Below are 12,208 nucleotides of genomic sequence, written 5' to 3'. Positions count from 1 at the left end.
AGTTGATGAAATTTTGCAAGAAAGTGTCTCTATAAGTATCATAACTGCTAACGAAGTTTCATAGTTATCATCACAGAACTTTGAACTGTAGCGTTAAAGAACCATTTACTATGCGAATGAAAATTGGCCATGATTGTACAAAATGCTTAAAACCACGTCTGTTTGTTTTCCATCCACAGTTAAAAGTAATGTATCGATTTTTATGAAATTTAGCACAAATAATAAACATACAACAAAGAGTTCTCAGTCAATTATTTGGTCAATTTTACCGATTCATTACAGAGCTAATGACGTACTTCTGTGTCCCGATTATTGCGGATACAGGCTTTAAGTACTTAGTTAACTCATTCAAACTTTTAAAACCTTTTCAAATTTCATGCATCCCTTTGCTTTTTCTATAGAATTACACTGCAACATCGACCGTTTCTCAAACTTGTAAAACGATTCGGGAGCTGCCGGAGGCAGCTGCGACTGCGGGATGTGCCTTTTCACCGGATAATGGCCTGGCGTAAGCTGGATGTGAGTTTTGCAGTGAAGACGTGCTATATATAGACATCTGATGTATCTTATGTTAAAAGTTAAGTTTTACAAATAAAATCGGTCGTAGATTACGCAAAATTTTGATTTATTTATATGTTTAAGCTAATCCCACGTGTAAATAATGTTATCATTCGTCATAATGTAAACTATACACTGAACAAATGAAAAGCAATAGCGACGCACATAAATTCTATCATGATTAAATCGGAAAAGATTCAATAGCGCTGCACATATTTTCCAAGTGTAAAAGCAACTGGTCACAATTTAAGTGCAGAACTTTTAAATTTAATATGTTATTTATTCTGAGTGTAGATTACGAAAAATTTGGATTTATTTATATGTTTAAGCTAATCCCACGTGTAAATAATGTTATCATTCGTCATAATGTAAACTATACAGTGAACAAATGAAAAGCAATAGCGACGCACATAAATTCTATCATGATTAAATCGGAGAGATTAAATAGCGCTGCACATATTTTCCAAGTGTAAAAGCAACTGGTCACAATTTAAGTGCAGAACTTTTAAATTTAATATGTTATTTATTCTGAGTGCAGAAAGGTTCAGGGCCTACAAAGCTTGATGCCGCACCCTGTCTCTAAATTGTCGGCGTTTTCATTTCCCAGAATTCCACAATGGCTGGGCACCCAGTATAAAGTTACCTCGTTCCTACTGGCCAATTGCTTCAGAGAAATAATGCATACCCACACTAGCTTTTATTGACACGTGAAAGCTTTTAGCGCATTTAGAGCCGCCTGACTGTCCGAAAAAATACAGATCTTGGCAAACCTATAATTTCTTTTCAGACAAATGTTGGCACACTCTAGAATGGCTTGAACTTCCGCTTGAAATACAGTGGAACTGCATCCCATTGGTATAGCTTTACTGATACCGGGGCCAAAAACACCAGCTCCAGTATTTTCCCCCATCTTGGACCCATCAGTATAAAATACAATAGAACCTGGACGTAAACTTGGCCCACCAGCATCCCAAACATAGCGACATGGTTTCACCACTTTGAAGGGAACATCATAGTTGGTCTTCGTTATCATCCAATCTTCAACTGTTTTTATGTCCATGTTTAATTTGAAGTCTTTGATGATCCTCAAATGCCCAGCAAGATCCCCGTCTTCATTGTAATGTATAAACTGCAGGGCACTTTTTGCCGCTTGTAGTTTAACAAATTGATGCAATGGCAGTAAATTGAGAACGGCATCCAAAGCAACTGATGGAGTGCTTTTCATTGCTCCTGTCATAGATTACAAGCAAGTCTTTGTAGCTTACTTGGCTTCTTTTGACAGGTTACCTCATTTGTTTTGGGCTACCAAACAAGTGAAGCATAAGTAATCTTAGGCCGGACTATTGCAGCATAGATCCAGTGAATCATGTTAGGTCTAAGACCCCAGGTTTTTCCTAAGGCTTTGCTGCAGACCCAAAGGGCATTGGTACCCTTGGTCAAAACATTGTTTAAATGAGAATTCCAATTCAGCCTTTTGTCCAAAGTTATGCCAAGATGTTTAACTTCTTCTCTGAGAACTGAATTTGAACTCCATCTAAAGAAGGTTCAGTAAGATTTATTTTTAACCTTCTAGTAAAAGGTACAATTACAGTTTTTGAAGGGTTTACGTTTAATCCCTCCTCTCGGCACCATTTGATGGTAACATTCAACGCAGATTGTAGCCGGCTAGATATCGTGTCGTCATATTTTCCACGTATCAGAATAGCTACATCATCTGCGTATCCAATAACCTCAAAGCCTTGATTGATGAGTTTTTTAAGGAGTTCGTCCACTACCAAAGACCACAATAAGGGCGATAGTACTCCTCCTTGAGGACAGCCCTTCACAGATCTTACTGATAGTTGCGCACCTCCAAGAACGGAAGAGATCTCTCGATCTCTAAGCATCGATATTATCCATTCAATAATGCATTTATCCAAGCCCCTTGCTTCCATTGCAGAACGCATTGAGCTGTAGGATGCGTTATCGAATGCTCCTTCAATATCGAGAAAAGCAACCACGGCTATTTCCTTGGCTTGAAACGATTTCTCAATTTTGCTAACTAGCGACTGTAGCGCTGTTATAGTAGATTTGCCTGTTTGATAAGCAAATTGAAATTTGCTTAGAGGCATTTCTACTAAGCTGGTAGCACTATTTTCTCCATGGTCTTTAACAGAACACAAGAAAGGCTCATAAGCCTTTCTTGTGTTCTGTTAAAGACCATGGAGAAAATAGTGGATGACTTTGTCAAGTCTACCAGCTTAGTAGAAATGCCTCTAAGCAAATTTCAATTTGCTTATCAAACAGGCAAGACCCATAGCTCTGAAGGCTTTTGGAGTTGTTTTGTCCCGTTTGCCAGCTTTTGGGATAAAAACACGAACCTTCCGCCACGCCTTAGGTATGTAAGCTAAAGCAATACTGGCTCTGAATATTTCGGTTAGGAGCGGACAAATCGCCTCCTTTTCCATGTTGAAGTAAAGCTGGGAAAATTTCATCTTCCCCGGTAGATTTGAAAGGTTGAAAGGAGCTCCATGCCCATTCGACTCTCGACGGTGTGAAGATTTCACAAGCTTTTTGATAGGCATTGGTCGACCACGCATGTCTTGCCTTATCCGAGTCCTGTTCTTCATCCGAATAAGGAATCGATCCTGGGAAGTGAGTTCTCATCATCACTTCCAATGTTTCAGAAGAATCAACAGTGAAACTGCCGTCTTTCTTTTTAAGACTTCCAAGACCATTTGAATGGTCTTTCGAAAGGACTTTATGAAGCCTTGCAGCCGTAGGAGCGTTATTGATGTCTTCACATACCCGTCTCCAGTCCTTCCGTTTGGCTATTCTCAATTCTCTGTTGTATTCTGTAAGGGCTTGTTTATACTGAACCCAATCAGATGTAACTTTTGCTCTATTGAACAACCGTCTAGATTTCTTCCTCAGATCTGCCAGCTTATCATTCCACCAAGGGACATCCCTGTTGGATGACCTCTGTCGGATTGGGCAGCTAGCATGATATGATGAAATCATTTTATCAATAATCTCATCAGAGGCATTTTCCAACTGTGAAACAGACAAGATCTGCTCACCCTTATATGAATTTCCATTCATTAAATAAAAGCTGTAGAGGTCCCAGTTAGTTTTCTTTGGGTTTCTATAGCTTTCAATTAAATTTGATCCGGCTTTATAATCGAACCTGATATGTTTGTGATCTGACAATGATTCCTCATCAGAAACATGCCAGTTCGCGATCTTATCTGATAGCAGATAGCTACAAAGCGTAAGATCTAAAACTTCCTGTCGAATAGCAATAGCATTAACAAAAGTTGGAGAATTCCCTTTATTGCATATGTCTATGTTGTTAGACGAAATGTAATTCAGGAGATCCTCACCTCTTTTATTAATATCTGTACTGCTCCATGATACTGTATGATGGGCATTTGCATCGCACCCTATTACAAATCATTTTCATTTTCATTTTCATTTTGCAGCATTTGGTGGGGCAATAAGAGCGCAAGTCAATCCAAAGCCGAAGATCAGGGAGGGGTAATGGCCGTAATAGTCCGTGCGGACCACATGAACAGGTAAAGGTGTAGGTTGAGGGAAGGAATTGGATTAGACTTGTGCCACAATACGAATAATACCGTGAAATTTAATGAAACATAAGTTTAACAATTTAATTCATTATCATCGAATCCAAACATAAAATACTAGTAAAAGATAAAATATGAAATATTGATTTTGATTTGAAATGTGTTTAAGCCTTAAAATTATGATATGATCACCAACTATTCTTCTGAATTCAAAAATTTCATGAGAAAAAATGTTTTTTTTAAATTAATAAAAAGCAAAAGTTTGTGTTAAAGATCAATGATAAATAATAGGTTTTCCAAACACGATTTAATTGAATATGCTGTAATCCTGATCATGTCGTTATAAAAAAATAGATGTCTACCAAAATCCTTATCTGTTATGATTTAATATTGTCTGGAGATCAACAAAAAAAAGAGCCTCTGTCCAAATAAAAACTTTATTTTAATACTAAGTCCACAATTTTCTACTGACAGTCAACTTGTCTACGTTCTACTACTAACTGTAATGATGAGTTTGAGTGCGAGTGTAACACAGAGACCTCCCATACCCACCCTTGCGTTACATTTCTAGGACCATGCGAGCTCAACTATGACATGACTTAGAAAATGGTGATATGCTCACAGCGGATACTCCTTTGGTTCCCAATAGCACTTACGGCCGATTTCTTCACCTACGCTCAACTCCAGATTTACCGCTAAGATCAAGATCCAAGCGGAGGTGAAGAAACTGGCTTAACTGCTATTGGGTTAAGCCCTCCCATCGCGGCAAGATCGAATATCCATGGGGAGGGCATCGCACCCTATTACAAATCGGGCGTTTATTTTTTTGCAATATTAACAAAACTTACGACCAAAGATGGAGGCACATCATCAACGTCTCCAGGAAAATATGCAGAAGCAATGCATACCTCAGTTTTTCCCTGGATTGTTGGGACCTCCATTTTAATCGCAACAATGTCTCTTGTAATAAACTCAGTAATTGGGACAAATTTTCTCCTGCTTACTAAAATGGCTGTTCTTGGATTAGACTGACTTTCGTCGTACAAAATCCTACAATTCTGCGAAGAGCAACCCATTACCCTTCCACTATTTACCCAGGGCTCTTGAATTAAGCCCACGTCTAACTGTTCTCTAATAAATCTTCTGCTGAGCACAGCTGAAGCACCCTTCGCGTGGTGAAGATTTGATTGGATAATTTTTAAGGTACTCATTTTTTTTTTACTATTTACAGGAGAAAAATAAGGTTCACTGCGTCATTGCTCCGTTTAACACAGTAAGGGCAAAATACTGTGGAGGGTGCCCTGGTACTCCACAGGCACCGTTAGCGGTTAGGTTTTTATTAGACCCCCCTGACCAGCCATTCTTAGGCACGGTACGCATTAAGCCGCATGACACCCTAATTCATGAGGCCTGTATGGTGGACTCTTACCACCGGATCAGACAATCCGTAGTGATATTCTTAGCCAGTTGAAGGAACTGCTACCGCCACTACACGGCTATCTAGGCTGATCGGGAATAGAAATTAATATTGATGCTCAACTTCTTTCGAGCCCGAACAGCCGGCAGATCTGTAAGTATGTAAGTCAAATTATCCTAGCGTCCACTGTCCTGTGTATTTTCGAATTCAAGTGATGAATGATGAGTGTAACGCAGAGACCTCCCCTACCCACTCTTGCGTTACGTTAACCCTCTAATACCCAATCCCGCCTTTAGACGGGGTATCCACTTATCCGCGAGCGGTAATGGCGGCGGCGGGCAAATCAAACCGGTTCGGATTTTGACGTTTCTTGGGGGAAAGTCAAAACAGTTTCATTCTCCTCCTCACCCCTTCACCCACCGTTTGGTGGCGCCAACCGTTTGCGATCCCCAAGAAACGTCAAAATTCGAATCGGTTATTTGTGCCCGCCGCCGCCATAACCGCTCGCGGATAACTGGATAGTTTGAGCATTTTTGTAATTTTTGTTTCGTGGAAAATCATTTTTTTTTATATTTTTAGCTGATATTTAGGACTGTTCTGTATATCTCAAAATGGTTTTTGGTGTAATTTAAAGCGTGTTTACATTTTTAAAAAAATCATTGAAAAATTAATGTTTTAGTCACCTTTTAGAAGTCATTGTTTATTTTGTATTTAAACGCTACAATTAACATATTTTAATTTTTTCCCAAATCATTCTATCCTTGTTTAATAGTTTAAGCGAATCGAATACACTCTAAAATTATTCTCCTTTAAATTACACGGAAAATGAAATTTTCTATGAAAATTTTTAAAAATAATAATATTTCAAAAATAATCATAAAATCTCAAAATGTTTTCATCTCAAAAAATCCGTTCTCCAAATTGGCTTCCAGGAAAAATATAAAAATGTGGGGATATTCAAAAATAAAAATTAGAAAAATCAAAAACTGAAATTCACGAAATCGAGAATTACAAAGAATCATCTTCCAAAACATGTTTAAATCGATTTTAGATGACGAAAAATGATATTTAGATCAAAATCAAAAATTTGGGTATTAGAGGGTTAAATCTAACAGTTACTGTTAAATTTGAGATAATTCAAAGAATGCAAAGATTAGGTCTATGCAAGCTGAATTATAACTTGTATTTAACTTGTGATAAATGCACAACGGATACTCCTTTGGTTACCATTAGCACTTACGGCCGATTCTTTCACTTGCGCTCAACTCGTAAACCAGATATATCTATAGCTCAAAGTCCACGCGGTAGTGAATAAACTGGCGCTGAAGTGCTAATGGGTTAAGCCCTCTCATCACGTCAAGATTGAATATCCAGGGGGAGGGGATTTCGTGGGGCTTCAATATCGATTCAAAAATCGATTAATCGTAACAAAAACATCGATGTTGCGAACATCGATTCAAAATTGTAGGCTTACTGTCTGCAAATCACGCAAAACGTACCCAACGTCTTCGATACAAGGTTCAAGAAGATTGAACTATTTCTCGCTTTTTCATGTGGGTGGATAATTCTTATTTTCAATGTACAAAAACAATGAAAATAAATTTAAAAAAAGTTATTTCTTGTTATGATTTTAATTCGAAAAAGAAAATTTACATATACACTAATGGCAAATAAATAGTTTAAACACCACACATAAATTATATTAAAAGAGCCAGTGGATTTTTATTTATTTTGAATTGAATTTGGAAGAATTTGAGGCCAACTCCTAAGTTCAACAGGTTTCAAATAAACCTCCATGACGAAGAGAACAATGATGCCAAAATTACGTAAGTTCCCCTATCAGGTGGAAATCCCAAGAAGGTAGTAGCATTCATTATGAGTGCTATTCCGAATTGGGGTATAACGCAGGCCTAAAAGCAACCTAAATACAGGTGGGTGTAGAAATGAACTGCGCACAACAAATGGGCCAGCACAATGACAATAAATTAGTGGGTTTTTATACCGTCAGAGGAAAAAGAACACTGCATTTTCCCTCAAATTTAAACCTTGTAAGATTGTTGTACATATAATTTACTAACCTTCCGGAACGCCAGCATCAGTTGTTTTGCAGGGTTTATGTTGAACGTCCAAGTATATCAAGTGATTTCCAATAAGCTGCAGGATAAAGCAGATGACGACATTTTTTCTGGTTGCACTCGTGGTTTTGAAAATGATATCGTTGCTGTTCAACGTCTTCCATATTGGCTCAAGGAATAGAAGGATCGTCATGTATAGCAACAAAACTCGTCGGATTGTTTCGTCGCATTCTAGGAGCTTTTCTTCATCCGTTCCGACTTTTGATACGTAATCAGGAAGCTGAATGCTGTTGATATATGAAAGTATCGTATTTAGGCTCCATTCCAGCGTTCGCACTTTGCTTTCGTTGAGCCGCAAAAGCGCCACTTGGAGCACCTTCAGCAAACTAGTGAAGATCTCGTCGTCCTTTGTTGTTTCAACTTTTTCTAACAACTCGAGTAGAACTTCCTGTGGCAAGCATTTTTCAACTACCAATTTAAGCAGATCCTCACTTAAGGAAAGCAGCTTCGCTTCGTTCAGGGTACGTGCCTCGATCAATGTATCGACTAACGCTGATACCATTTCCATGCTCTCGGTCTGCAGAAGTACTTCATTTTCGGCCGAACGCAATAACATGAACACATCTTTGTATTCCCTTGCTAGCAATTTTGATTTCACCTGATTCACTAAACTCATGACTAGCGAGTTGAGTATTTAAATATTGCTTAAAAAATCAAATCGCGCACGAATATTTTTTTTGCAAAATTTAATGTTCGCGGACATAAAATTGACAATCTTCTTCGTAGGCTGTTTGAAAACAATGAGAGTAGAGGTAAGTGACATTTCAACACACGAACACTTGACCAATCCAAATTCCTGTGTAGTAGTGGTTTGTGTTCAGATTTCCCGTGTTAATCTATCTGTAAGAACTTTGTAAACATCTTTTGTTCTCACGTATATGGATAGGCTTGCAGTAGGTTTCGTGAGACTTTTTTTGGACAACTCACTAGCGCAAATTTTTCAAAAGTGCACGCCGATTGAAAGGCTATTCAGATTGCATATGAAAATATTACCCAATCGAATTGGGTAAAACGGGTAAACGGGTAAATATAATGATAAAACTAACGTCCGGGGCAAGAGTGCAAATGTTGCTTAATAGAGCTTGCTGACGTTTATTCACCTTTCTCTTTCAAACATGCAAGCGGAATTGATTGATGCACCAAGCGAAAAGAAGAAGAAGTTTTGACATCCAAGCGGTGTGCCGTCGATTAGATCCTCGTCGCTGATTGGTCGATGGATGTAAACGGCACACCGCTTGGATGTCAAAATTCTTCTTCTTACCGTATAGAGATAAGTGACATTTCATCACACGAACACTAGCTTGAATTTTTCCATACACAAAAATGCACGCCAATTCAAAGGCTATTCAGATTGCATATGAAAATATTACCCAACTGATTTGGGTAAAACGGCTAAATAATGATAAAACTAACAACCGGGGTAAGAGTGCACATATTTTCCCCCAAGTTTCACTACTACATCTACAAAAGAGACACGCATACATTTGAACGTGATTACCACTATGGTGCATCAATCAATAGGATTTGTTTAGAGTGGCTCTAGTCACTCTAGATTTGTTCAATGAAAGTAAATTACAGGTGGGGAAGAAGAAGAGATGGCTATGTATTACACTGAGAGATCAAAGTACTCTTTAAAGAGTAAAAAAGTACCCTTTTCGAGAGTAACTAGGTGAACTCATAAAAAGAGTAAACGGCCTTTACTCTCAAAAGGGTAAATCGCTTGTACGTCAAATCAACGAGTGATTTTTACCCTTTTTCTGGAATGATTTGAAATTATGAAAAGAGTAAAATTTACCCTATTTATTATTTTATGGGGACTTAGTGATTATTAATACAACAAATTAATAATAAATAAGCAACATAAGATTGTTCATGCGAAATATTTATTAATTATAATACTAACATTATTCCTATGGGGTTTGCAAGTCGGACCACGGACCTTTATACCGCAACTGGTTGGAGGAAGCCTGCAGATCCAACTTTGATCCAGGTGGAGGGCAGAACCGAGCAGAACCATGCTCGCGGCCTCTGACATCCTAATGAAATAAATAATTCACTAATCAGTTTCTTACTTATTGAATATTAGTTAAATATTTAGTTTTACTTACCCGCAAAAATCATCAAAATGAAAAACATCACTCTTGGATGCACCTCGAAAAACTTCAACAACATTTTCACTCTTTGAAGAGTACTCGGTAGGAATTCTAAGAAGGGCAAAAATTACCCATTTTAAAAATTTGACAAGTACCCTTTATCTTGACAGTTTCATATACCAGCAAAAAAGGGTACTTTTTACTCCTTAAAGCGTAATGCCGGATTCGCAGTGTAGAGCCGATGCACACGAGCGTTAATTGACGCCGCGTGAATTCACGCTGCGTCGCCGCAGCGTTCCTGTGAAGCATGCGTTGACATTGCGTGCCGCACACGGTGCGGCGCGGTTGCGGTGCGGTAGCGTTGCGTTCTCGTGCAGCGGGGTAGCGCGAACGTCAACCACGAATAGATGTGCCGTAGTCCACATGAATTTGACATGTTTGGGAAATTGACACTTTTGGGCACTCTGACAGATCTGGGATGTGCACGACATTTGCGAATTAGTCATTACCATAAGTTATTACTTAAGTAAAACGTGTAAAACTAGCAAAAGGTTACCAAAATTTTGGCGTGCAATCGTTCGAAATTACACGACAACGCGAAGATAGCAAATAAATCAGTAAGAAATTGTGTAATGCATCAGTTTTCAGCACAAACAATTTTGAACGTGTTTTTGTTGTGAGCTACGGGGATTTTGCCTTTTGCTGGCCCCCTGTTCTCGTGTGCATCACCCCATTTGATTGTGTGTAACTCACCCGCTAACCCTCAGTTACCCAGATTGGTGTCAAAGCGACCCAGATTGAGCAAAACTGCAGTTACTCTAATCTGAGTAAAGGCACCTTTACTCTAATCTGGGTTACCGATGTTGGTGGCAAAATCTGGGTAACCGGTACCCAGCTCCTCCTGGACCTTGATTTTGTTAATTTAATTCCAATTTAGATTTTTGATAAAAAGCTCCCAATTCCCGTGTGCTGTTCACTTACCTGATGCAGGAAAACAGTTCCCTGGAAGAATTTAACTGTTTTCCCGTCATTTATCCTCATATTTTTCGAGGAAACATCCATTATTGCCAGCGTTCGCCTGACCGCTGCCATATTCTCAAGCCGGAAAGTGACAAAGTGCCGATTACCCAGATCTTTACCCAGATTCAACCAATCTGGGTTTTCGGGTTACCCGGATTTTGACAACTGCTAACAACATGAAAATCCGGGTAGAATCGACCCAGGCGATGGGTAGTTTCAGGTTAGCGTGCAGGACGCACTTGCGTGCACGCTGCGTGGACGCGCCGCCCGTGTGCATCGGCTCTTAGTAAGCAAAGAAAAATGTAAACACAAATAGTGACGTCACTATTTGACACGCGTTCTTAGGGAAGATTCAAATATTACGTCCATCGTTTTTCGGGATTTCTAGACCCCCCCTCCCCCCTCTGTCACGCAATTTTCCTATACAGTCCAGATTCGCTGGTTGGGTCACGACTGCGCCCCGATTAGCGAATCGTGTTCGTTCGTTGGGGCAACTGACAACTGATCAAAATGCTCTAGACACACGCAAGTGACGAGAAATACGTCACGGAACACTCACATACTTGCGTAAACGTTCTGTATACAGGAGCTGTGATGCGACGGCGGTCAGACGTCAAACTCGTTTTGACATCTATTTTGACATTGACAGTGCTTTTTAGTTGGGTTTTGCCCCAACCAGTGAACATTCAACCATCGAGACAGCCCATCTAACGAGCTCTCAACGAACGAATCGTCACTGTACTCAATACACGTGCTGTCACACTTTTCTGGACCCCCCCCCTCCCCCAAATGTTAGACGTAATTTTTGAACGTTCCCTTATGGGAGCACGCTTTGCATGTAGTAGTGACATGTTTTGCACCATACACGGATCTCACGCACACGAAGTATCTTCTTCCCCACCTGTAATATACTCTCATTGGGATTTGTTGTCATCAGCTGGTCCCACACGCTCGTTGAAAACTACTCTAAAGTGAGTAGAATTCCACTCACTTCATTGCAAAGTGCATCAGCTCAAAAGAGAGTAAAGCGAATTTACTCTCTTTAGAGTATTCATTGATTTTGTTGAAAGAGAGTAGTATTTACTCACTTTTATTTTTTGCAAAATTAGCGAAAGTGAGTAGATAAATATTCCTCGGGATGGTTTTCGGTATAGATAGTAGAGTAAACATAGATCCGCGGACATCGCTGACTAAAATGTTTCAAGCGTGTAAGTAGTAATTTTCAAGAGTGCGACGGTTGAATATGACGTCATGCGCTCCATTGATGTTATCCAAATCGTGACGTCATGCTCGTTTGGATACAGATTTTGACAGTTCGTTTGGATACAACGGATTCATCAACACGGATCTATGTTTACTCTACTATCTATAGTTTTCGGAATTGTTTTTCATTTTCAAATAACTAAAACACAAACATTAAGT

General features: G+C 39.2%; 1 protein-coding gene across 4 annotated transcripts in view; it reads right to left on the bottom strand.

The window, feature by feature from the left end:
• Nucleotides 1-12,208, bottom strand: part of LOC109405972 (ubiquinone biosynthesis protein COQ9, mitochondrial) — a 167,101-nt gene that overhangs the window by 148,493 nt on the left and 6,400 nt on the right. The window contains exon 1 of one of the 4 annotated variants that reach the window (XM_029876978.2): nucleotides 7,617-8,855. The exons of 1 other annotated variant lie outside the window; for it this stretch is intronic. In XM_029876978.2, the coding sequence (XP_029732838.1) occupies nucleotides 7,617-8,289 (673 nt within the window). In that variant the 5' untranslated portion in view covers nucleotides 8,290-8,855. Of the gene's footprint in view, nucleotides 1-7,616; nucleotides 8,856-12,208 lie in introns of those variants that run through there. 2 more of the 4 variants (XM_029876976.2, XM_029876975.2) reach the window with 2 other exon arrangements.

Source organism: Aedes albopictus, chromosome 2 (genome assembly GCF_035046485.1).
Source record: "Aedes albopictus strain Foshan chromosome 2, AalbF5, whole genome shotgun sequence".
Lineage (NCBI taxonomy): Eukaryota > Metazoa > Arthropoda > Insecta > Diptera > Culicidae > Aedes > Aedes albopictus.
This window is presented reverse-complemented; position numbering and strand designations above follow the sequence as displayed.